This window comes from Zootoca vivipara, chromosome 5 (genome assembly GCF_963506605.1).
Source record: "Zootoca vivipara chromosome 5, rZooViv1.1, whole genome shotgun sequence".
Classification (NCBI taxonomy): domain Eukaryota; kingdom Metazoa; phylum Chordata; class Lepidosauria; order Squamata; family Lacertidae; genus Zootoca; species Zootoca vivipara.
Genome location: NC_083280.1, coordinates 62589381 through 62616511, shown reverse-complemented (window position 1 = coordinate 62616511; position 27131 = coordinate 62589381). Strand labels below are relative to the sequence as shown.

The window sequence follows — 27131 nt, the reverse complement described above, 5'->3', positions numbered from 1 at the left end:
CCCGCCTGTCACTGAAGATTGGCGGGCGCTCCTTGCTGGGCTTGACAAGCCCGGGAAACAGCGCCCGCCGATCTTCGGACCTGTGCTGTGTGACAGGCGGGGGTGGGGGGGAAGCGGAGATCGTTCTCCGCTCTCCCCCCACCCCCGCCTGTCACCGAAGATCGGCGGGCGCTCCTTGCTGGGCTTGACAAGCCCGGCAAACAGCGCCCCCAATCTTCGGACCTGTGCTGTGTGACGGGCGGGGTGGGGGGGAAAGCGGAGATTGTGCCTGTCACCGAAGATCGGCGGGCGCTGTTTGCTGGGCTTGACAAGCCCGGCAAACAGCGCCCGCGTGCACTTTATTAAAAAATAAGACATCCCTTGAAAATAAGCCATGTTGTGTTTTTTTGAGGAAAAAATTAATATAAGACATGTCTTATAATATGAGAAACACGGTAACAGTTTATCCCATAAGGAAGATGACCTGGGGGACTGCTTGCCTGGCAGCCAGCAGTTCATACCAAGAAGTTCGCAGGGTGAAAAGAAGATGGAAAAGAGAGAGAGTGGCAGCATGCCTTGTCCTTTTACCAGATCTGGAAAGGTCATGCCCACCCACTAGTCACATGCAATGGAGGATGTTCCAGGCCAGGAGGAACAGGAAGTTTCAACTGGCTGGACCAAACATTCCCTTGCATGTCCACTCTAGCAAAACAAGGAATGTTGTACTTGACTGCTCTCAATGGATTACATCCCACAGCAGCAACCTTAAAATTTATTCATGGCCAGGAACCACATGTCCTCTTCACACAGAAGCACAGCCACTGCAAATTTTCTGCAAGATGGGGTTCTATTCCACACGCCAACACTGCATGAGAGGACATCCTGTACAGCCTTGGCTGCAACTGTACAAAGGTTCTAAAATGATTTCTCCCATTATGGTTTAAAGCTGCCCTACTTTCTTAGCTTTTTGAGGAAGAGACAAAACTCCTCTCCCAGTAAGCCTGTGGGCATTTAGCAGAGTGTGGCCTTATGTTCCTCCTGCTGTAGATTATATAGAAATATTACAATCAACGAGTATTCATGATATTTTCATTTTAACTATGTAATTATTTTTTGTTGAAAGTCAGCTTAAGCAATGAAGGGGCAGTGCACAAATGCTTAAAATAAAGAAATGTAAACAAAGGATGCTACTCAACCAGAATGATTACAGGATGGATATACTGTCCAACCATTCCAATGCAATCTTGTAGGCAAAATGAGGTTTCCAATGCACACTTGTGATTGAGAGTATGGATTAGCATGGCATCACAGCTGCTTTGGAATAGCAGTGAGTAAAAGGGAGTGAATCTTTGCTGCATCTTCACATGTGTGCACCCATAAGGGTATCCTGCCCTATTTCTACATTAAAATTTTTTTAAAAAAATCAGCATGAAAATTCATCTTTCAAATATGCATTTTTTCAAAAATCTGCATTTCTAAACAAATTTTGCTTTTTAAAAAAGCATTATTAGATTTATTTATTTTTAGCTGTATTTTGAACCAAAAGCAGAAACTATGTACATTTAGAAAATGCAAGCTGAGGTGGGGTGTGGGGTAGGAATCCTACTGTCTATGACTCAAAGAACATTTCTACCATGTGCACCAGCCCAGTGCACCAGCACTCAACTACTATCTTCCCTGAACACCACTGGACAGTGTACCCAAAAATAGCACAGAAACCAGAATTCTGCATAGACCCCCACAACCTCACACACGGTTAGGTTTTTATATGGAGTACTTCTGTCACTGTGCCCAAGTTGAGGTTATCAGCTAAGAGGATGATTCACTACACAACCTCTCCCACGCAGGGTGTGGTGTCATCCACAGCCTCAGAAACAATATTGACATCATAATTAAAGACGCTGACAAAAGAGCTGCTGTCATCACTATCAACAAATTGGGACTAGAAAAGAAGCCAAGACACAACTTTCCAATACCATTCTTCTACAGTCCCCTATTTTTAGCTCCCATTAAGAAAGTACAGTTGATACATATCTGAATGGTAGATTTAGGGGGAGTCTTAGGATATGCCTTGATGATGAGGCTGGAAGAAAAAACTCTTCCGGGAAGTGATTAGCTGCTGATCAGTTTTACAGATGCTCCAAGATCAACAGTCAATGGAGTCAACACAATAAGGGTAAGTAAAATAACAGAAAACTCACCTCCCGATAAGGGTGGGGTGGGAGACTTGTGAACACTCCACCACAAACTCGTAGACCATTGCAGTCCACACTAGAACAAAGTCCTAATAGCCCAGTGAACCCTCCTAAATCTACTGTTCAGGTAAGTACCAACTGTACTATTTCAGGAGGGTGTTGCTGGATTATTGGGTTGGGATGTACCACACAGCAAACCCAATTAGGGCGGATCCCAGCTGCAGTGGAGAGTACTAAGGCAGAAGGACTTGGTGCAAGACCATACCGCCAAAAGCAGCCTCTGCTGAGGCATAAGCTCCATCTTATGACTCCACCTTGTGAATGTAGCTAGGGATCCAACTGGCTGCCCAACAGATATCAATTAAAGGGGCGTTAGCAAAGAAAGCTTCCAAAGTGGCTGCCACTCTAGTAGGATGAGCTGTAATAGAAGATGGTTGGAGAAGCTTCAAAGCTCCATATTCCACCACAATACAAGCTTTGAGCCACCTAGATAAGGTGGAGGAGCTAACCATTTTGCCCAAGGAAGTGAGGTGAAAGGAAATAAATAAGGAATAAGTTAATCTACACGCTTTAGTCCTTGAGTGCACACTTCACATCTAATGAGTGCCAGGCCTTTTCCAATGGGTGAGCAGGGTTGGGACAAAACGTAGGGGAAACCAACTCTTGCTAAACATGGAATCTTAACAGAACTTTGGGTGGAAAGGAGGGGATGGCTCTGTCCTTATGGAAAACACATAAATGCTTTGCTACAGATAGGGTCCCCAACACCGACACTCTATGAGTGGAAGGGACAGCTATTAGAAAGAGTTCATTCTCCTGTGCACCTTCCAATGTGATCTTTGCCATCATCAACATTACCTTTCTACATAAGACAAACAGGCCAGTCTCTATGTAGAAAATAAATGCACATAAATCTGACATCATAAACCTCAACATTAAAAAGCCGGATGGAGCAGGCAGCATTTTAACCACCATGGACACTCTGAAAGTAAGCATCTTGGAACAAAACAACTTCAGAGAAGGTGTGCAACATAAAACTGCTTAATTAGACTACATCAAGAGGTTCAAATGTGATCATTTGTGAACTGAACCTAGGCAAACTCTTTTTAGCATATTATATATGTTAATTGGTTCAACAATATGTGATATCAACAACTGTTTCGTGAATTAGGCAATTACTGCTCTGCACTTTTCTGTATATCATTTCCACCTGACCACACTATTTACAATTTCCCTACCCGCTGCCATCCATGTGTATGTACATAGTACTTGTAACTTGGGATATATATGCATCTGATGGAGTGTAATCCACAGAAGCTTATGCCACAATACATTTGTTAGTCTTTAACATGCCACAAGATGTTTCGTTGCTTTTTGCTGCAAGGAGCCAACATGGCAATTGAATTAATATCTTCAGCAATTGAATTAATATCTTCTAACACTTTCTGGTCTCATTATCATCATCACAGGCTGTGACCATCATCACAAGCTGTGGTCTTTCCTTACCATTTGCTTCTTCACTGGCATCCCCAAGATTCTTAGGTTGATTTTGGCTCTGAAATGTGTTGCCACAGTATTTTGTTTCATTCATGCTGTAAATATAGAGAAGGAGTGGTGAGATAGCTGATTACACAGAGACATACAGGAAAGATTTGTTAGGGAGAAAAGCTCAAATATGAGGTTCAAAGTGCCTGAAACTTTTAGAAACAATTTCATTCAGGTTTTCTTGTTATGCAGCACATAACAAAAGTAAAGGAAACAAGACCTAGTAGACCTAAACTAGCACTCCATGTGAACTGTTTTGGCACCAGGCCGCAGAGTCTTTTGAAATGTACTATAATAATAAAAACAAAAATTAAACAAAAGTCTGGCAGACATGTCAATGTGCAGAGTATCCCTAAAACAGAAGGTTTGAAAACCACTCCACTAGTATACAATGACACTGGAACAAGGTAGTTATGAAATTTCCTCTGTTGTTCTTTCTTTCGCCCAAAGAAGCATGCAATATAAATTCCGGAGACATCCCTAGCTTTCTCCTCAATAGTCAATCCACAACACATTTTCAGTTATGTCTATAGGTGTTCTGAACACAGTAATACCTGATAAAAATGTGAAAATACTTCTTTTAGAAACCGTATTAATACCACCCCAACACACACATTACTCTCTTTTATACAAAAAGCCATTTTCCGAATCATCTTGCCAACAGGGAATAGACACCAGTATAATTATTGGTCTTCATTAAAGCCTCCTATGTACCACATTAATCATGAGAAACATTAAGCCAAACTAGAGGCATTCGTGACATAAACTGTTATGAAATGCCAACCATATGTTTTGAGTCGTCTTCTTTTTCTTTTTGCACTCAACACCGAAATTAAGAAGCCAAATATCTTCATTATACTCTTAATGAAGTTTTAAAGTTAGATACACTATAATGAGGCTCTAGAGAACAAACTGCATAGTGTGAACAAGAGACATTCCATTTTGATTGCACGGCAGTTTGCAGTCACAACTTCTGAGTGGTTTATAGCCTCTCATGGGTTTATTCATTTTTACATCAGCACAGTCATGCTTATGTCCATACAGATATACCAGCCAATTCAAGCTCCTGCATACAGTCGTACCTCGGGTTACGACCACCTCGGGTTGCGAAAAATTCGGGTTACTAACTATGCAAACCCGGAAGTATTTTTGCCGCGCAGAAGCGCGGTTTGCGCATGCGCAAAGCGTGAAAATAGTGAAAATAGCGCTTTGCGCATGCGCAAAATGGCGGTTCGGGTCGCGTTTGGGTTACGAACTTTTCGGGTTACGAACTGCGACCCGGAACGGATCGTGTTCGTAACCCGAGGTATTACTGTAATTCTTAAATGCTAAAATCCTTTCCTTTTAAAAAATGCAGTTCCCACATGGTTAAGTTTCCCTGGCGTAATAATTAGATAAAACGTCATGATCCGACCCAGGAATGGTAGTTTAGGAGTCAATGTCAAAAGGCAAGGAAGTTCATAGAATCATAGGACTGTAGAGTTGAAAGGCGCTCCGAAAGTCAACTAGTCCAACCCCCTGAAATGTAGGAATGTGAACTAGATCATCCATGACAGATGACCATCTAACATCTGCTTAAAAACCTTCAAGGAAAGAGAGCCCACCCCCCACCCCCTGAAGCAGTCTGTTCCACTGTCAGACAGAAAGTTCTTCCTGATGTTTAATCGGAATCTCCTTTCTTGAATCTTGAATCCATTGGTTCGAATCCTACCCTTCAGAGCAGGAGAAACCAAGCTTGGTCCATCTTCCTTATGACATCTCCTCTCAGTTTCCTCTGTCCCAGGGTAAACATACTCAGCTTCTTCAACCATTAGATCAATGAAGAAGTTCTAGAGAGTTCCAGTGCCTCATTCAGAACTCACGCCAGAGAGCAAAAGCCAATACATATTCTAACAGATAACAGAAGAGTCACTTACCTTGCAAATATAACAGTTTTACCATTTGCTACATCATAAAGTTTTGCTAGTAGTTTTTCTTCCCAGAAAAGGTCGCAAAATTTTTCAGATATTGCATTACAGAAAGTTTTATATTTGAGTTCCTTTAAGCTGTAAATATATTTACCTGGTTCAAGACATTTAAAAAATGTGAATTAAATCGGGAAGGGGGAGACAGCAAATCTCTTACTTGTGGTTATCAATATCCAATATGTTTTGTGAAACTTTGTTGGGCAAGTTTTAACTGATTTTAATATTGTATTTTTAAATTGTTGCAACCTACCCTAAGACCTCATGGTGAAGAGAAGAGAAGAAATTGAATAATTAAGGTATAGGGCTAAGTAAACAATCTGTCACTAGGAAAATATAGTTCACCCAAATTAGTATGCCCATTGCAGTGTGAAGTATCACATATGAATGGTTGTATGGCCGCACCAATTATCGCAAAAACCAACTGACTACATTACAAAGTGACCTACCGTATTCTCTCCCGCATTCCTGTAACATTTTGTGAACATATTTTAAGGAGGGGACAAGCTCAAAGACCCATCTCATGGTAAGTGACTCTGGGGCCGCTTACCATGTCTCAGGCTAACCTACCTTACAAGGTCGTTGGGAGGATAAAATCACATAACACCAGTACCGGTATTGAAAGACCTACATTGGCTCCCAGTACATTTCTGAGCACAATTCAAAGTGTTGGTGGTAATCTTTAAAGCCCTAAACAGCCTCAGCCCAGTATACCTGAAGGAGCATCTCCACCCCCATCATTCAACCCAGACACTGAGGTCCAGCGCCGAGGGCCTTCTGGCAGTTCCCTCACTGTGAGAAGCAAAGTTACAGGGAACCAGACAGAGGGCCTTCTCGGTAGTGGCACCCGCCCTGTGGAACGCCCTCCCATCAGATGTCAAAGAAATAAACAACTATCTGCCATTTAGAAGACATCTGAAGGCAGTCCTGTTTAGGGAAGTTTTTAATGACTGATGTTTTAATGTATTTTTAATATTTTGTTGGAAGCCACCCAGAGTGGCTGAGGAAACCCAGTCAGATGGGCGGGGTATAAATAATAAATTATTGTTATTATTTATCATCATCATCATCGTCTTAAGTTCCTTGAAGGAAGGGCAGGATACAAATGTAAATAAATAAAACAAGAGCTGCAAAAACAAAGATCCTTATCTAGTGTAGGCTTTCCCCTTTACACAGATGAAATAGATGAAGGAAGAAATAAGAACTGCTGGAACTTTTCAGGTCATGTTAAAAACAAAAACCACTTTCAATGGTACAGGAGAACTCTTGGGATCTGCACATGCCAACTTTAATTAAAAATAACCATCAAGACCATGCCTCACCCAAAGCCACTAGAATCTCTATTTGAGCATGGTCTAGAATTTTTTTTCCATCTATGATGTGATTCCAAGTATTAAATGCCTACCTATGGCCAGAGCTTCGACTGTATTCATCAGATGACTACCGGATGCAAACTCTTCTTGGATAAGATGCACCACTTTCTCCAAGAAATTTTCATTTATCCCATTCTGGAGAGAGGTTTCCAGGTTCAGTGAACAAGAAGGACTTGGGTCCCCAGAGGCATACGGCGAGTGATTTGATAAAGGGTCATTATTCCCTACATCTGTATTGCATTCCTCACAAAATGTTTGGGACAGATTCTTTTCAGGATACCTGGTTTGAGGCTCTTTATTAATCATAGTTGGGGGTAAACTATTAATCTTCAGATTCATGTCCAGACATTCATGCCGTGCGTTACTAGTCTCACAATTCCTCAGATGGTTCGTGGGTGAAGAGCTTTGAAACACTTTGTCAACATCATAGTTTGCTACAGAATCCGAAAGGAGGACGTGTAAACTGGGACCACAACTGTAAGCTGTTTTTGAATGAAGAGGCTTATTCGGTATTTGCTCTGATATAGCAATCTGGACTGGTACGAGAGTTAACACCCTCGTGACTGGGTCCTGTTTCAAAAGGAAATTGTTTATAAAAGCCATACTAGAAGACACAGTGCAGTTAGGGTCGCTTGAGGAAGGACACTTCCCTTGAGAAGGGCATGAGGTTTCAGAGAATAAGGGTAATTCTGCCATGCCTGAGCTAGCACTGCTTGCTTTTGGCTCCTCTGCACCAGTCGGAAGTGATGCTTCCAATCCTTGTTTATCCTGTTCCAGAATACCAGATGTAGTAACACAGACTGCTGGCAAATCAGAGTCCTCATCCATCTTGCTTTCAGAATCAATATTTAAACGTACTGAATTTTTAAAATCCACAGACACACCACTTTCCATAGTCATTCCACGTTGTATCACTGAGGATGCAGCAGTACCTCTGAAAAACAAGATATTTTATGCAAAACAGTTGTAGGAATTTGACACATCGCATTGACCCATCCACAATCTGCTGTTCCCTTCTTAGCTTCCATACCAAAGTCTTTTTAATAGCTGTTTCTGTGTTTCAGTGACAACTCTGAACATATGTACTCTGAATCTCCTCCCTGGTTCCCGTTTAATCTTTGTTGTTATTTGCTCTATATATGGCTAAGAAAAGACATAATAGAGGTTTGTAGAATTTTAACGTGCACGGAGAGACAGAACAATGTTTCTCTCCCAATATAACAATCAAGCAAATTCAATTAATTTTATTGGTAGCAGGTTTAGAACATAAACAAGCTTTCCCCCCCCTCACAGAATGAATAATCTTACAATTAATTACCAAATATGAAATGATGGATACCAGCCTCAGTGACTCTTAATAGTTGCATCAATAGCTATTAGGCATGGCAGTTAAGATGAAATGCTGCTTTCCTTTTTAATACGGATGTAAGAGAAAATTGTTTCAAGGTGATATCAACAAGGTACATTACTTCTCATACATTAAGCAAAATAAAAATCAGTGTTTGAGTCTGAAGAGTTAGAAACAGCCAAAACAATGAAGGGTTTTTCCCCCCTCTTTTGTAGTAGGAATGGCCCACTATAAGAGTATTGGGGGAAGGGTGGGAGTATAAATTCTATTTATTGGGGGAAGGGTGGGAGATTTTGCAGTCAAACCTAGCACGCATGTCTATGCTAGTTAGTAAATGAAGTGGTTAAGGACCACAGAACTGTAAATTGCTAGAGAAGGCTCGGCTAGGTCATGCTCCCTCACCTTCAGGGAGGGAGGAATAAGGGTTGTTTCCTGTTTACACACCCCTCCTGTTTGAACCATGTAACTGACCAGACGCATGAGGCTGGAATTCCCAAGCTCCAGACACCAATTTTGTATTTTTGTACTCAATAAGTTTTTACCTGTGTTGTTTCTGCTACAGCACTGAACGATGCATGAGTGACCTATAGTTGCTGTAAGTAAAATATTTAAACTTATAGTGGTACCTCTACTTACGAATGACTCGACTTACAAATGTTTCTACTTATGAATGGAGCTCTGTCCGCCATCTTGGATGCGGTTTAGATAGGATTTTTTCTACTTACGAATTTTTAGATAGGGTTGCTTCAACTTACGAATTTTTTCTCCCAATGCATTCCTATGGGATTCGACTTACAATTTTTTCAACTTACGAATGTGCGTTCGGAATGCATTAAATTCGTAAGTAGAGGTACCACTGTACTTAAGTTTGTTGTCTTTTCACTGAGAGGGGATAGAAGCGTGGGGAGCACATTGTGAGCGTTTAATACTCGGATATTTAAAGGTCTAGCATCCTAAATTTCCTGCACTTTGCATCTGATGTCAAAACTACTGGTGTCTTTTTCTTTTAAATAAGGCACTGTTTCAATTTATGGCATTAAAATGAAACGAAATTCCTCTTTCGACTAAGTATAGCTCAGACACACACCAGCAAAATGGAAATTCCATATGACAGTACCACAGCTATTGCAAATGCCAAGGATGGGCATCTGTCTTGCCTCTGTGGGCAATCTGCATGATTCTTGGTCTGCTAGTAATCCTTATGCTCTTATTATACTAGAAAAAGCAGGAAATCTACATGGCGGCTTGCTGAAAAATGATGTTCAGAACACCAAACCAAGCCAAAATGGCTTCATCTCAGTCAAAAAGAAGGAAGAATATTAAAACAATACTAAAATCTCATTTTGCATCGCATCAAATACAACATATTACTTTCTGTACATTACACCAACACACTTACTTTTTAATATCAATGTTTTGATGTAGAATAATAGGCTTGAAATGGGTTGCTGTAGAAGTGAAAGCACTTGGCAATATGGTACTTTCTCTGTTCAAAGAAGGCTGGCAGGGGACTGGTCCTTTCACTGCTATCAGTTTGCTTTCATTGCTCATAGGTAAAAATCCTGAATATGTAACAAGGTGAAGACAAAGACAAAAGTATGCATTTAGCATAAAGGCAGGATGTACAATTGCTTACATAAGAAAAAATATTCCCAACATGACTGGATGCATTACCTAATGGAGTCTTCCCAAAATAAATATGCAGGATGCCTACAAGTGTACTCACCTAAGTTTTCATCCACTGAACTTCTCTCACTTTGTAAATCAAAAGGCATGCTATCATTAAAAGAATCCGCTTCTTTGAAAGCCTAACAGCCAAAGAGTAAAAAACAAAAAACACAAATGCATTATAAATTGTCTTTTAAAGCACACAGTGATAAAGACAAACATTTATTTGCTCAAGCTTTCTTCTGCTCTTTCCTGAGGGCTCAACACACTTAATACTTCCAATTTCAAAGGAGTCAAAAGAATAAAAGCATAGAATGAAGTCCTTGAGCCCAGTGTCATTTATATTTCTAGACCAGTCATAATTGTTCCTTCCTATTGTGAAATATTGTTGAAACTTGCCCCGGATTAATAATAGCTATTATTATATATTCTGCACATATTCCCTAGAAGGAATGCATCACCAGGTTTGAATCCCCCCCCCGCTTCCCAAAACAAATGCACCAGAAATAAAAGGACATGTGGAATGTGGCATTTAATTTCCCAAACGCACTGGGAGGTTGAGGAGAAGTCGAATAAGCAATTGTAGGTCACTAGTACACTTCTTGGTCAATTGATTCAACTGGCAGAGAAATGACCATTGTCAAAGTCCAAGGCTACCCTAAAAACCACTGAGGGTACTTACCATATAAAAGGCTAAGCATCTCTTGGTCATATTCCAGCATGCTCCTCCAACTCTGCTGCCATAATAACAGCAAGAAAAGCAAAGAGAGAGGGTGCTATCTTTCCAGGCACCTCTTTCCCACACATTCTTGCCATTTTTGTAGAACAAGTCATTTAATCAGGAGAGCCACTAGCCTGGTATACCAAACTCTCTTTCTGCTCCAAAAAATACCCTTCTTTGAGCCAAGCATAGCGTTATGTGGCTCCTGGGTTTTTAATTAATGGAGCTTGAACACTAGAAGCCAACGCTGACCTCAGATAGTTTGACTCATACAGTTTGAAACTGTCAGCTTCCCAAAAGTACAGTACTGTATAGATTCCAGCGTAATACAAGGGCCAGGAAAGACTTGACAGTAGAAAGGACTTTGAAGGAATGCAGCGCAAGAGCTACTCAGAGGACGTAAGCTATTCTCATCCAGGCTTGTTTTAGAAACACATCAAAACAAACACAACTCTGTATTGGTATTATTATAATATTATATTATTTTGAGTCACAATACCAATTGCATTGGGACATTCAGTGCATATTATACATTCATGATATACAGAGCTGTGTTTGTTTTGATTAGATTCTATTCTCTGTATAGAAACACAACACAAAACAGAGAAAAGGTTAAAATATGACAGCATTCCATGTTGATGTGGGAGCAGTGGAAATAATAGTGGAGAGACAGCCAACATAAAGATTTCTAATTGGACGCCTGCCACCAAGTCATGCCCCCAAAACCCTGGTTTGAAAATCGCTAGCGGATGATACTTTTCCAATTGGGAGGCAGGCCTGTTTGCAGAAGAGCTACTCCCATTATATAAACCAGGCAGGGTTCCGTAACACATGTAAAGCAGCCCCAAATATTGCAGCAAAATGTACAATGCTGACAGAAATCTCAACTTGGCTTTAATTAAGCAAGAGTTCCGTGGACAATGGAGGAGATGTGCTCCAAGATACTTGAGATATGGAACATCTTAAATGGTTTTTGAACAGACATCGCTAGTGCTTCTATGGAGTGTTGCTACTGTAGACATGGTTGTTAGGATTCAGGAGCAGTTTACATAAACATGAGAGAAGGTTTACACATTTACATATGGAGTTAAAAAGAAATCTTCATTACATTGATCTGTTATGTTAATTTTATTTAACCAAGGCATTGGATACCTGTATTTTCCGACGTATAAGACGATTGGGCGTGTAAGACGACCCACAACTTTTCCAGTTAAAATACAGAGTTTGGGATATGCTCGCCATATAAATAAGACGACCCGGCGTATAAGACGACCCCCGACTTTTGAGAAGATTTTCCTGGGTTAAAAAGTAGTCTTCTACGCAGGAAAATACAGTAATTGATATTTAAAGCTAGTTACAAAGTGCAGTAATGGGAGGTGACAGAAGAGTTCCATGGAGCCAAATCCAGTTCTAAGAAGCTTCATGGGAATTCTCGTTTATTTATTTATTTCTGAACGCATGAAGGTAAACACTCATACCTGAAAGGCAGATCTGGTTAAACATGCCAGAACCTCCTTGCTGCTTATTCTTTGTTCAAGAAGATAGCTACCACATGTCTAGAAAACAACATTTTGAAGTGTTTAGTATTAGACAGAGGACAGGTACAAAAATTAGAAATAATTTTGCAAATTATTTTAAATTGAGGAGTATTATTTTAACTTTAGGAGTATTATTTTATCACAACTAATCTGAAGTTGCTTATTTCAATTTTGTTTTTAAACAATAAACAATAACATCAAAACGCCACACCTTGGTGGAGCCACTAAGGAATGAAACCAAGGACAGTTATCAACTCCTTAATTTAGAGTTGTTGCCAAAAGAAAAGAAAAGAAAAGAAATTTATCTTCAGTACCAGAATAATTTGCAGGAATAAAATACATTTTTACAATTTTTGAAAAAAAAGAAATTGCTTAATTTAAATCACCTTAATTGCATCTGCCAGAGAAGGCCTGTCTTCTGACTTTCGTCTAGCCATATCCAGAAGAAAATTCTTCAGTTTCCTTGGCAACACTATTTTGTGATCAGGTGGGAAATTATGTTTTGCAGCTCTCCACAAAATTGCAGCAATGCAGTAAATACAGACCTGTTGGAAATGGCACGGTGAATAGGCAACTAAGTCACTGGACAACTCCCACTCAGACTGAACCCTGCTCTTAAATACATATACTTAAAGCAGCCAATTCCATGTCTCCAGCACAAGGCTGGGTATTCACTAAAAGCACAATCTACAAATGGCTGGGCTGACATTCCTGCCGGCATCAGCACAGGCAACTGAGCCAACCCCAGGCATACCTGAGGTCAGGGCACAGCATAGCATAACTATGGACCTTCCTTCATGGTCACTGAAAGCATGCCACAAGCACACATTAGTCACCCTTGAGTTAGTACCACTGAATCATCAGTTCTGAAAGTAACACAAAAGCAACCTGGAGGGAGAAAGCACTGTTGCAGTTCAAGACTTTGGAGGTCTCTAAAATGCGACTAGATGGGCTGTGTAGAACAGGCATAACATAGCAAAATGACACAAAGCCTCCAAGAAGAATGAAAGCTTACAAAATTAAATTGAAAGGAAAACGTGCCACAACTTTCACTTTCAGTTTTGAGTTTGCCTCAAGCTACAGTACAGTACAATAAATGAAGTCTAGTGTCACAGCCAAACCCGTACTTCTTGAACTAGAAGCTAGAAAGCAGACGTGGCATTATTATAACTAATTTTTTTGAAAGTGTAAAACAGGAGCAGCAAGAATCCCCAATCCAAATTAGGACCATAATGGAACAAAAGGTTAAACTGCCCCTTACACACACAAACACACACATACACACACACACACACACACACACACACACAGAGAGAGAGACAGAGAGAGAGAGAGAGAGAGAGAGAGAGAGAGAGAGAGAGAGAGAGAGAGAGATTCTAATCCAGATTGGAAGGCCCTTGCAGCAACTAATTACTTTAAAAAAATATTAGTAATTGTGTGAATAATGTCAAGTTTGTTTTGATACTTAAGAAAAGGGGAGGGGAAGGGGGGAAACTCTTAAATACCTTTTTAGTTGCATTAAATATTCTAGCGACTAAAGTATTGGCTCAGCAAAAAGGTTTGCCTAAAAGAATTTAAAGCATAAGATAGTACTCTAAGATGCCATGGGAAACTACTGTGTAAATATAGTATAAGATGGAGCTATCTTGGTACCACAAGCATCTATGTAAACCAGAAAATGTGCCCATTTTTTTATTTAAAGATGTCCTATTAACTTTTAAAGGAAACAGACATATTTGTAACATATCACCGTACCTTTTCAGTAACATAATCCTCTTCCTCTGTCTCAGGAGCCAAATAAAACATATCATATGAGCCTAAAGTATTAAAAATAATAATAATCTATTTTAATCTTGGTGACAAAAATAAATAGAAATTCAAAAAATTAGCAGCATGCTAAATTACCTTCACTTTCAGGTGGAACAAACTGAACACTTCCATCACTGTTAATCAGGACAGAGTCTAAACACAAGTATGCTGAAAAAGAGGTATTATAAATATTAGAACTGCTTAGAAAATAACCAAGTCTTGCTTTCATTTGTGGGACTGTATATATTGTAAAATAAATTATACTTGAGTCATTCAGAGATTTGTGCTTCAGACTTGTAAATGTGAAACAAAAGCAAAAGAAAATAAAGCTGCAATTAAGTACCATATGTAAGCATCGTGGGCCCTGCAGTATCACAAAAGACGAAATAGAGAGTCTTAATTTATGGAAAGGACTTTGTAATATCATAATGTAGTACATAATATTCTGACCTAATAATGGAAGAAAGTTTGTTAAACAAAAAAACAAAAAACCACCCTCCTCCTTTCCCAAAGAACGAATGCTCTCCAAGACACAGACTTGCCCCATCTTCCCTTGTAGAACGAAGTCTTCCTATTTTGACTTCCTCCCTAACATAAGAAACCCATGAGTAGAAACAAGTGTCCACTGGGAGTTCTCTGCTTCTCAAGTTCAGGTGGGATGGGATACCCTATATACTGGAGTGCATATCCTTACAACAGATGATGAGCACGCTAGCTTTCTCAATAAACTCTTAAGGATGGGAAGCAGGCACCAGGGTTTTTCCAACAGCCATTGCTCCCTGTCTGACTGCCCAGTGGTATCACAACCATCAGAAGATAGCCTTCTCCTCTGCTGCCCCCACCTCTTGGCATGCCACATAGCACTGGCCATAATTTATAAACCATAGATCAATGTGTACCTCCCAAATGCCAATCCGCCCAGACACCTGTTTGCAGAAAGATGGGCCGTGCCCTTGATGTTAAGATAATGAAATATATTAGTGTAAAAAGAAGAGATTAAGGAAGACCTACCTGGATAAATTGTATAAGTTTCCATAGTAAGCAAGCATTCATGGCATAAAGCCCAGAGCTCATAGTCTTTCAGTGGTTTGGCATACTGTGTTAAGAGACGTTTCAGAAAGACAGACTGAAAGCAAAATATTAAGGACAGTTAAGAGACCAAAAGCATTTCTGAAGCCAAATTCACTGATTCAAGATCATACGGTAGTTTTTATTCCTTTTCCACTGGCATACAAAGGGAAGTTTTCCCCACAGACAAAAATGAAATTAATAGATATATACAAGAACTAGGAGAAACTTTAAAATGTAATTGGTTCCACTGTAGAGCTCTCCAACTATCAGAGTGTTTAGGGAAAGTAGGGGAAATGTCTGACCATTTGCACAATGATTGGGACCTCTAATGATTCGCAAATGCTACCTAATGTATCCTGTTTAACCTCCCCAAATCTAGCAGCATTTCAAGAGAGCCTCAACTTTCGAAATAAGATTTAATTGAAAGACAACAGAAGCGGAGATTAGGCTATTTTTGTCCTTAATAAAACTCCAGTCTATTCTTTGCAACATGTCAGAACCTCTTCAGCTATATCTGTCATCTCTAACCTGCCTGCTCTAAAACTTGATCTACCTTGGCAGCTGTGCTTTGTACATCTTACTTTAAAAGCTTCATCACTACTTAGAGCTCTCCTGTGAAACAAGCAAAAATGATATGGAAAGATGAGTATTTTGTGGCAAGCCTTTCATTCCCAGAATATAAGAAACATCGCTAGCGAAGTTAGCAGGATATTAACTTACTGCTCTAACAAAAAGATTGGTATTACTTATATATTTCACAGAAACAAGGTTTATAGCACCGAGAGCCAAACTACAAAGTCAGCAATCTCGCATGGTGTTTTCTGTTGCCGGATTCTTAAGATGTCAGACTGTAAGACCTCTAGCTTTAACTGCTGCCACATGACAAAAAAAACTTCCTATATTTATAAAACCAACATGCCAAGCAGAAGGCCTTACCTTTTCCCTGACCTGCTCAATTTTTAATATTCCCTTTTCTTTTCTTTGACTCTCCAGTAAGACATTACTGAGAAGTTTACTGAACATGAATTACATGTTACTACAAAGTCATATTGCAGCACAGGGTAAACATATGTCTTTGCTGATCCACTGAGGTTAAAATTATCTACCTTTTATGCATCCTTTATAATACTAAAGCAGTTGTCAAAACACTTTATAGGTGAGCTGCATAAAATGTAATTGTTATAAAGGGATAAATCAAAACCAAGCATTGAATTTCAGGGATTTGTTTTTTAAATGAAACAATTCTTGTCGCTTTTCTTTAAAATACATTTGCTTTGTTTAAAAACATCAAATACAATTTTACTATCGCAAACCTACAATTAGCACTACCCTTAACAAATTTAAGTTGCCAAGATTTTTTTTGGGGGGGGGGGAAGCCATGTGTGCTCTAAAATGCCCAAATGGTATGGTGTAAGATGTAACCAAATTCCCAGTGTTGCGTTTGTAGTGGGGGGAGAAACAAAGCAACCATTATTTCAGCAACAACATGCATCAGCACACTATGAGTTCACCTTTATACCAGTTTAGCTTAACTGTAGTTTAAGGTGATGCTCAAATTTTACTTGGTTTTCACTTCTGTCACTTTAAACGGTTTAAGGCCACTAGCACAAAGCAATAGAAAGAATGCACACACAAGCTGTAGCTTCCCACACTAAACACTCTAGCAACTGCCTGAAAAGAGATGAGATATAAAAGCTGGAATTATGTAGGTTAGAGGAAAAAGGAGCTCCAGTCACGCTTGAATTGATAAAAGTGTTTATTTGAGAATTGCAAAGAAAAAGCCATTTAAAAGAATTCTAAAGATACAGTTTTGAAGCCAGCAGGCAAACAGGTTTGGCAATGTTTGGCAGAGAATAAAGAAAGCAAGGTTATAGCATAAAGGAAGGCATACTAACCACTAAGGAAATGCAGAGAGGCATTATTTATGGGACAAAACAGAACACCAAAACCAATGGACTGGTCTCCAATGAGCACACCAAAGTCTGCACAAGAAGGGGGATTTCTATATTGTCTAAGGTCAAGAAAACGTTACACACACAAGCACTACATTTTAAAAACCACCTCCAGCATTGAAGAGAATGGGGAAGGCTCACATGGAGCTGCATGAATTGAAGTCAGCTGCAAAAGGAGCTGCGTGATCAAAGTTACAAAATGAGTCTTGTGCAACTTATGAGAAATGGAATCCCCAATCTAGGAAATGCATGCCACAATGGAAAAGACCATTGGTTTTGCAAAGCCTTTAAAAAATAGTGGTAATATGTAAATTGGTAGTGGGTGAGGGAAATCAGAAAGCAATGCCTATGTACCTTATGGCACCCAAAACTGCAGAATAAAGGGAAGCTAAGCATGGATTGCAATAGATTTCAGTTAAAACAAAACAGGATAGCACTGCTTACTATTTCACCTTTCCCAATAAATCTCTATATAATTTTAAATACAGTGGTATCTCGGTTTAAGTACACAATTGGTTCCGGAAGTCTGTACTTAACCTGAAACGTACTTAACCTGAAGCGAACTTTCCCATTGATAGCAATGGAAAGTGGATTAATCGGTTCCAGACGGGTCCGCAGAGTACTCAACCTGAAGCGTACTTAACCCGAAGTATGAGTGTAATTGGTTCCGGAAGTCCATACTTAACCTGAAGCGTACTTAACCTGAAGCGAACTATCCCATTGAAAGTAATGGAAAGTGGATTAATCTGTTCCTGATGGGTCTGCAGAGTACTTAAACTGATAGTACTCAAACTGAAGGGAACTTAAACCAAGGTATAACTAAGTTTATATTTTGGTATGAGCTTTCGTGTGCATGCACACTTCTTCAGATATCTGAATATAAACTTAGTTGGTCTTTAAGGTGCTACTGAAGGAATTTTTTTATTTTGCTTCGACTCAGACCAACACGGCTACCTACCTGTAACAAGGTATGACTGTAACCTCTTTCATGACAATACACTAAACTATTGTATCTCAATATCCTTGCATCTCAACATCCTTGCATATTCAGTTATTCAGGATGAAAGGATTAGTGACAAGAATCAGAGACGCCTGTATGTTACAAAAGATTGCTGATACCAAATTCTAATATGCAACCTTGTAGTCTATAAAATGTCTCACACCTTCATTTGGGGCCAGATAAAACAAGTTTGCAAATGCTTCTAAAGCCATACTACTAGAAATTCTAGATTTTGTTTATTTGACTCTTTCTAGTGGTGAACAATTTCTTATATAAAATTAACCAGCAGAGAAGAAAGCTAACCATAGCACTCAACATTCAAGTTTTCCTTTCTGCAAGAATCACACCTCTTATGTACCAAACCTTACTCAAGCTCATGCAAGTGGAAAAAAAAACACACACAGAGAGAGAGAGAGAGAGAGAGAGAGAGAGAGAGAAAGAAAGAAAGAAAGAAAGAAAGAAAGAAAGAAAGAAAGAAAGAAAGAAAGAAAGAACATATGCTGGAAAAGTAATCTCCATCTCTAAGGCAGGCAAGAGAACTTTAACCTAAATATCTTCACATTGAGTCAAACTAATTTAATTCATATATATTAGCCAGAATCAGCAAAGAATTTTGAATCTACTTATGAATCTACTAATCTTAATATCTCAATGTAAGCTATGACAAAGAAGAAAGAGACAGTGTACACACACATACCGTAAATCAGGGGTGTCAAACTCAAATTCATCGGGGGCCGCATCAGCAGTTTGGTCACCCTCAAAGGGCTGGTTGTATCTGTAGGACTATGTGTCCACTCTTTATTATCATAAATTGTCAGTGCATTCAATTATTACTGTTTTTTGTAATAATGTAAGTAATAACTAGCTCTGAAAGCAGAAACATAGCCAGAATAATGGCAAGTAGATATTCAAATGTACAATTATTGTACAATTTATTGAAAAATGATTTTTGGTAACTGCACTGGGTGGTGGAGGCTCGCTAGGGTTTCATGCAGGACCTTTGCAGAGCTACTAGTACCTGGAGATGCTGGGGTCCTTCTGCATGCAGGACAGATGTTCTGCCAGTGAGCCACCACCCTTCACCAAAGGGACTGGCTGAGGTTGACTCACTGAAGCTGCTCTCCTGGTTCCAGGGTTTAAGGGCCAGAAGTATAAAGCAGCATCCTATGTTTCTGAGGAGAGGGAGAGGGAGGGGAGGGGAGGAAGGAAGGAAGGAAGAAAAGAGGGAGTGGGAGGGAGAGAGGAAGGAAGGAAGGAAAGAGGGGAGAGAAAGAAGAGTAGGAAATAAGGAAGAGAAGAGGAAAGAAAAAGAGGGAGAGAAGACGGAAAGGGAGAAAGAAGGAAGGAAGTAGAGGGAAAGAAAGAATAAGAATGAGGGAGAGGAAGAAAGTTGGGAAGGACGGAAGGAAGGAAGGAAGGAAGGAAGGAAGGAAGGAAGAAAGAAAAGAGGGAGCAGGAGGGAGAGAGGAAGGAAAGAGGTGAGAGAAAGAAGAGTAGGAAAGAAGGAATAAAGAAGGAAAGAAAAAGAAAGAGGGAGAGAAGACAGGGATAAAGAAGGAAGGAAGGAGAGGGAAAGAAAGAAAAAGAACGAGAGAGAGGAAGAAAGAAAGGGAAGGGGGGGGTCACCGCCTTGATTCAGCGCCAGAAAAGAGTGCGAAGGGACCCAGGGGCAAAAAGCATTTCCCCGGCCCCAGCTGTTTATCGGCGCTTTGTTTGCGCGGCGCTTCAGCAGCAAGGTCCCACTGGCTGGGTCCCACTGGCTGGGGCACTCGGCGGGCCACATGATGAGGTCTGGCGGGCCGGATTTGGCCCCCGGGCCTTGTGATTGACACCCGTGCCGTAAATTAATGACACTACAACAAATATATGTTTAAACTGCTTTAAATTCCTCCACATTTCTGCTGCCATTACAAAGCAAGTCATTCAGATGGAGCCATTCACCACTATTGGTGCATTACTCTCATAAATGTTTCTTGGACCATTCACAGTGGTGGCAGGGAGGAGAGGGCAGATTGCTCAATTGCATGGTAAGGCACTACATAAGGAGCTTGCCAGGGCCACACGACACCAACTTAGCTGCAGAAAAGAAACCAGAGAATAGATTTCTTACAAAACTGACTCCAAATTGAGTGACTCGGGATGATTTCTACCTGCAGATAATTGCCTTTAATTTATTCTGACAAAAGTATAGTGCAATTTAAATCTATAGTACTAGTTCAATTCAATTAAAGTTAACCATACAAATGTCAAAACATCAAAGGCTCACCAACCACACACCTCAGTTCAGATCCTTACTAATTAAATCTTTTGGTAATAATGAAAGTGCTCAACTAATTGCTGCTGACTATAATGCACACAAAATGTAAGCGAGTTACAACATTTCCAAGGAAGACAACCCTCTCCATCCTCCAAGATTAACTATGTCCCTTCAATGCCACATTTAAGACAATTTTTAAAATGAAGTTTCTGTTTCTACTACCTGCTTGCTGTTTCTCATTTCTGACTCCCTGCCTTCATATTGCTTCTCTTCAACATAATAGTCTTTCATCTCACTGTGATTTTGTTCTGGAGAATTTAGCAGGGTTGAGCTACGTCCGTTTTCATTAAATGTTCTAAGCCCTGTAGTTATCCTGTTAATATGCAACAGACTGCTTTCATTTGACCTTGCGGAAGTTTCTCCACAGTATTCCCATGATTTATGGTTTTTTAGTATCTTGCAGTCAGAATTTGATTTGTCTGGTTCATAGCTGTTTGGAGTTTCAGAACCCATATGAGTGTATGGAAGAATATATGCTTTATCATCATTGCAGGTCGGCTTGTGGATTTGATAAGATACTTCTGGGCTCTTGTAAAATTCATCTAAATTATTATTTGGTTCCTGGAAATCTGCTGCTTTTAATCCAAGTTCATTATTTCCATCACAATGACTTAAGTTTCTCTCTAAAGCAGCATTCTCATTATTATTGACTTGAGATAATGACTTGGGCTGTAATGGATATTGTTTCCTTGATAGTGGTCCGCTGTGACTTACAAAAGGGAAGAAAGTTCTTGGGTCTGTCTCAGATTCAGACGGTAGCTTTGGGAATGCTTTTCCATTCCTTGAGCAGTTTCTTTTTACTGCATCTTCCTCCAACTCACTTGTACATGGCTTTGTGTCTAAGACAAGATCCACACACTTGCTGTTGTTGTTATTGCTGTTCTCTTTACAGTTTGTGACCTGAGTTGAAACGTATTGACAGCAAAGATTTTCATGCACTGAGTTGGTTTTAATTTCTTTTATATCATCATTTCTGTCATTCATGGTATACGTGTGAGAAGAATTTCCACCACTAGCAACTGTCAAGTCTTCCACCTCTGGAGATGAATGCTCTCTTAAATTGTAATCTGTGCACTGTTCATAAGGTGAAATCCTCTCATAGACTTTTCCATTCCACACGTTATCGCAACTGTCTGGGTGCAAAGACAGATGTTCTTATTAAAAACATTTTCAGTTCTCTCCCCTTCCATCTCCACATCCTATCCAAATTACAAGCAGCTTCCACTGATATTACATGAGCACCTTATGCTGCTCTACAGTTGGAAAGAGACTACTATCAAAAGTTGGTTGGCTTTTTAGAGAGAACCAAACCACAGATGGCTTTTAATGCAGGGTCCCAAAGGCCTTTCAAACCACCTTTCCCCTTCGCTATGACAGAAGGTAAGTGTTAGTATAGTATAGGCAGCAAATAGCCACATAACCCAATTGCCCCATTCACTTACGTGCTAGTCTGACAATCTCAACATGCAAAATTAGTACAGTGCTAGAGGTTGCGGTACTGGACTTTGGCAGCAGTTGTGCTTCATCCCAAGTATTTGCTAGCAAAACAGGATATATGATTATCATAAAAATATCTGAAATCATGAAATACCAGATGCACAAAAAATCACTATAAGTTACCAATGGGGATTTTTTTTTAATACTTAATACAGCAGAAAGGAACCTGGATTCCTCCCCCCCATTTATAATCACTTGGGTTTGTATCTTTAGCTAGAAAAAAGTGCTCTTAATTCCACTACACAAATGGGCTACATTATCTAATGCATACCGTGAAAGGTGCCACATGATTCAATTGAAAACACTCTTCTTCCAATTGCAGAGAGGCATTGGCAAATATCACTCGAGGAAGAAAGCTTCAGGTTCTCTTTACTCAATGATATGACAGTCTATAATGATAATTGTAAATTAAAGCGTTTAATACCTAGGTATCATACAAGACATGGACTTCAACATGATACAAGAGATTAGCATTCCCCAGGAAACTTCAAGATTTTCCATTTGTGAAGCAAGGCCATTAAGGGAACATTATTTCCCAACTGTAGCCTTTCTACAAGATTTAGCAGAGATTAATTTGAACTGCAGCATTTTAAAATATTTTATAATGGATTATTTCAATTTACAGTTCAACAAAATATTAATTATAATTATAATAATCTTTACCAACTGTAAATATATTTAATTAGGCTGATTTGCCTATTTATGAAATTCATTGTTTTTAGTTAAAATTGTGTTCTTCATACTTTTCTTGAATTAATAATAAACTCCATAGGCATCACTCATGGAATGTTTTACATGTAGAGAGGTACATACTCAATAGCACAGAGCCATGTTTCAATGGTAAACGGGAAGCCACCCTCAAGCAAATACAGATTTTTTTCCTTACAGACATTAGAGAGCTCAAACTACAATATCACTTTGTTGAAGTGACTATCGTTGTTTCACTATTATTGTTGTTGACTGATACAAGTTGGAAAACTTCAGTAGTCATCCAAACATTGTGTGTAGTTAAAAAGGTAAAGGGACCCCTGACTGTTAGGTCCAGTCACGGACGACTCTGGGGTTGCGGTGCTAATCTTGCTTTACTGGCTGAGGGAGCCGGCGTACAGCTTCCAGGTCGTGTGGCCAGCATGACAAAGCCGCTTCTGGTGAACCAGAGCAGCACACGGAAACACCGTTTACCTTCCCGCTGGAGCAGTACCTATTTATCTACTTGCACTTTGACGTGCTTTCGAACTGCTAGGTTGGCAGGAGCTGGGACCAAGCAACGGGAGCTCACCCCATCACAGTGATTTATCCCTTATATTTATCTCATTGATGTTCACTTACACCTCCATTCATGTTTTTAGCACATCCTGTCTAGCCCATGCTAAATTGTCATTGGTCAAAAGAAACAGCTAGTGTAAGAAATGGTCATGAGTCCCCTCCTGTTCCCTTTCCGGGAAATAAATCTGCATTCTCTTGGCAATTCTGCTGAATATGAATACAGTGGTACCTCAGGTTACGAACTTAATTCGTTCCAGAAGTCCGTTCTTAACCCGAAGCATTCTTAACCCGAGGCACACAATCTCAACATAGGCCTCCCGCAGCCCCAGAAGCAGATTGCATTCATATCCCAGGACAAAGTTTGCAACCCGGAACACCTACTTCTGAGTTTGTGGAGTTCGTAATCTAAAGCGTTCGTAAGCAGGACTGTTCGTAAACCAAGGTACCACTTTACATATAATATTAAACACATGAGTGCTATTAAGGGAGGGTCTCTTTCTAAAGCATTTAGCCTTATTTAAAACAACCACAACCACCACCGCTTATGGCTTCCAACACAGAAGGTTATCAATTACTCTTGTGCCTAGTATTACAGTATGTAGAACTGTGAGCATCTGTTGTTTTTGTATTGCTGCTGCTACCGTACTTTGTAGCTTAGCTGCCACTTTGTTTCAAGCGCTGTGTTGGGCTACTTTGCATTGGAAATCATTCTGTGCATTTCCCTTTATCACCCCTCTAAACCCTGTATTTACAGTATAATTGCTTTTCCCATCAAGCAACTGCCTTCCAAAAGAGTAAGATATCATTTAAGAGTGGAGAAATGTTGAATGTTAAAGGTGACACATCAGGATAATCAATATGATATGGACGTTTCCAAGGCAAAAAACCAAATCGCACCCTTTTTCTTTATTTTTACCTCGATATCTGGTCTCTCTTTAGGACTTTCTTCCTGCATTTGTTCAAGCAAAGTATGCAGATCTTGACTGAATTCTGAATCGGTTCCAGGCTCCGTTATATATTCGAGGGCTGCTTTTAGTGTAGCTCCCAAGGAAAAGATATGTGCCTGCAATAATTGGGAAACAGAAAATGAACACATTGTACAAACTACCATGTGTTCCCACTTAAAACCAGACTAGCTCCATTAAAATGAGCAAAACCAGCTTAAGCAGTTTGTGGACCACAGATGAAGTAATACACTTGTAGTACACTTTCCACACCTTAAGTAAACACCAGCAGCCAGCAGCAATGTGGTTCACTCAAAGTGTTTTGAGCCACACTCCATTACCCCCAGCAAGCATAGAAAATAGTCAGGGATTATGCAATTATAGTTCAAAACATCTGGAGTACACAAAACTGAGGAAGCCTGCACTGAACCTTAATTTTATATCTTAGGCAAGGACCAGCCTTTATATACAACCTATAGTCATATAGTCCCTGAGGGTGAGCAAATTTTGGTAATCGAATTGTACCAAGTGTGCACACCAATACAAGTAAGAGGAACATTTAAGTATTCCTGCCAATGATCACAGAATCATAGAATCAGAGTTGGAAGAGACCCACAAGGGCCATCCAGTCCAACCCCCTGCCAAGCAGGAAACACCATCAAAGCATTCTTGACATGCCTGTCAAGCCTCTGCTTAAAGACCTCCAAAGAAGGAGACTCCACCACACTTCTTGGCAGCAAATTCAACTGCCGAACAGCTCTTACTGTCAGGAAGTTCTTCCTAGTGTTTAGGTGGAATCTTCTTTCTTGAAGTTTGAATCCATTGCTCCGTGTCCGCTTCTCTGGAGAAGCAGAAAACAACCTTTCTCCCTCCTCCTCCTCCTCTATATGACATCCTTTTATATTTTTGAACATGGCTATCATATCACTCCTTAACCTTCTCTTCTCCAGGCTAAACATACCCAGCTCCCTAAGCCGTTCCTCATAAGGCATCGTTTCCAGGCCTTTGACCATTTTGGTTGCCCTCTTCTGGACACGTTCCAGCTTGTCAGTATCCTTCTTGAACTGTGGTGCCCAGAACTGGACACAGTACTCCAGGTGAGGTCTGACCAGAGCAGAATACAGTGGTACTATTACAGTACTTCCCTTGATCTAGATGCTATACTCCTATTGATGCAGCCCAGAATTGCATTGGCCTTTTAAGCTGTGCATCACACTGCTGACTCATGTCAAGTTTGTGGTCCTAGATCCTTTTCACATGTACTGCTCTCAAGCCAGGTGTCTCCCATCCTGTATTTGTGCCTTTCATTTTTTTTGCCCAAGTGTAGTCCTTTACATTTCTCCTTGTTAAAATTCATCTTGTTTGCTTTGGCCTAGTTGTCTAATCTGTTAAGGTCATTTTGAAGTGTGATCCTGTCCTCTGGGGTATTAGCCACCCCTCCCAATTTGGTGTCATCTGCAAACTTGCTCAGGACGATCTTGATTGTCCACAAAGGGAAGCAGCATCTAAATTATCTCTGAACATTGCATATACCAGGCATCCCCAAACTTCAGCCCTCCAGATGTTTTGGACTACAATTCTCATAATCCCTGACCACTGGTTCTCTTAGCTAGGGATCATGGGAGTTGTTGGCCAGAACATCTGGAGGGCCACAGTTTGGGGATGCCTGGCATATACCATAATTGCAATGTTTCTGATTTCAGGTAAAAATGGGGGGGGGGGTGATTTGGCAGCATTCCACTAGGTGGAGCTTTCTCCAAGTCTATTAAAACCATTCACTGCAACTTTGACAGTGCTGATTAATTATCTGCAATATATGTACACACAGCCTTTTAAACCCTCCCTACTTTTAGTGAAGAAGGAGAAGAAGAAAACTCATCAAAAAGAAAACCCCTGTGTAAGCTTCGTTTCACACAAGACAAAAAATTACTACATGGGAGAAAAGCTGTGTGTAGTTCTTCATCATCATCATCTTACATGCATGCAGGTTAACAAAAGTTTCCAATTCATAATTGTACATCTGTACATCAGTTCAGGGATGACTGCTAAAACAAAGTTCTGGTTCCATGGAAAAGGAAGAGAATATACACAGTGGTGGAGTATATGCTTTCTATACGGAAGGCTCCCTGGCACCTCCTGGGAAAAAGGAACTAGGCAGGGATGGAAAAGGACCCCACAAAGTTCATGGAGACCTGCATGAAGTATAGTGGGTACAGGTGGACAACTAGGCAGCTTAATATATTCATATGTGCAGGGTAGGTGGGCGTGTGCCACCTGCTTCCTCCGATGCCGGCTGCTTCTTCCGAGGGGGCAGGGGGGCACTCCGCCTGCGTCCCCTGATGCTGGTTGCTTCCCCTGATATAGCAGGCAAGTGCAGCAGCAAAACATCACTTCCTGTGAGAGGAGCTTGCCGGTTGCCTCCCTGACTGGGTGCACACGCGGCATCACAACAGCTCCTTGGGCGCATCTCCAGCAGAGGGAAGGCCACAATCTACGAACATTCATCCCGCAATAAACTTATAGGTTGCGATTGACACAATGGACATGCCTGATCTACACCATAAGTGCTATAATCTGTAGCTTCTGCCAAGCGGAACTCTACTCCAGGCATCCCCAAACTGCGGCCAGGGCCGGCTCTAGGTAGACCCCCGGTGGCGCGGAAACCATACTTCACCCTGCGAGGGTGGGGGCGCTGGAGCGATCTCCGCCTCTCAGCGCCAGGGCGGCCGACCTGCTCGAGACTGCCCTGGTTGTGGCCCTCCAGATGTTTTGGCCTACAACTCCCATGATCCCTAGCTAAGAGGACAAGTGTCAGGGATGATGGGAATTGTAGTCCAAAACATCTGGAGGGGCGAAGTTTGGGGGTGCCTGCCAGCGCTGTGTTAAGCGCCCCCGGAGCCGTGGTGCACCGGATCACTCTGGCGCCCTCCCGCCCCATTTCCCA

At 40.6% G+C, this 27131-nt stretch overlaps 1 protein-coding gene across 6 annotated transcripts in view; it reads right to left on the bottom strand.

Annotated features, from left to right (window-relative positions):
• Positions 1-27131, bottom strand: part of KNDC1 (kinase non-catalytic C-lobe domain containing 1) — a 75631-nt gene that overhangs the window by 25695 nt on the left and 22805 nt on the right. For 5 of the 6 annotated variants that reach the window (XR_004693922.2, XM_060274842.1, XM_035138280.2 and 2 more), the window contains exons 4-16: positions 24160-24306; positions 22249-22366; positions 20643-21613; positions 15152-15266; positions 14237-14308; positions 14087-14148; positions 12718-12876; positions 12272-12349; positions 10131-10212; positions 9804-9966; positions 7089-7990; positions 5636-5780; positions 3681-3766 (exon numbers count right to left, since the gene is read on the bottom strand). Coding sequence is in view for 5 of the 6 variants with exons in the window: in XM_060274842.1 (XP_060130825.1) it covers positions 3681-3766; positions 5636-5780; positions 7089-7990; positions 9804-9966; positions 10131-10212; positions 12272-12349; positions 12718-12876; positions 14087-14148; positions 14237-14308; positions 15152-15266; positions 20643-21613; positions 22249-22366; positions 24160-24306 (3100 nt within the window). In the remaining variant the exon portion in view is untranslated. Of the gene's footprint in view, positions 1-3680; positions 3767-5635; positions 5781-7088; positions 7991-9803; positions 9967-10130; positions 10213-12271; positions 12350-12717; positions 12877-14086; positions 14149-14236; positions 14309-15151; positions 15267-20642; positions 21614-22248; positions 22367-24159; positions 24307-27131 lie in introns of those variants that run through there. The other variant, XM_060274843.1, reaches the window with a different exon arrangement.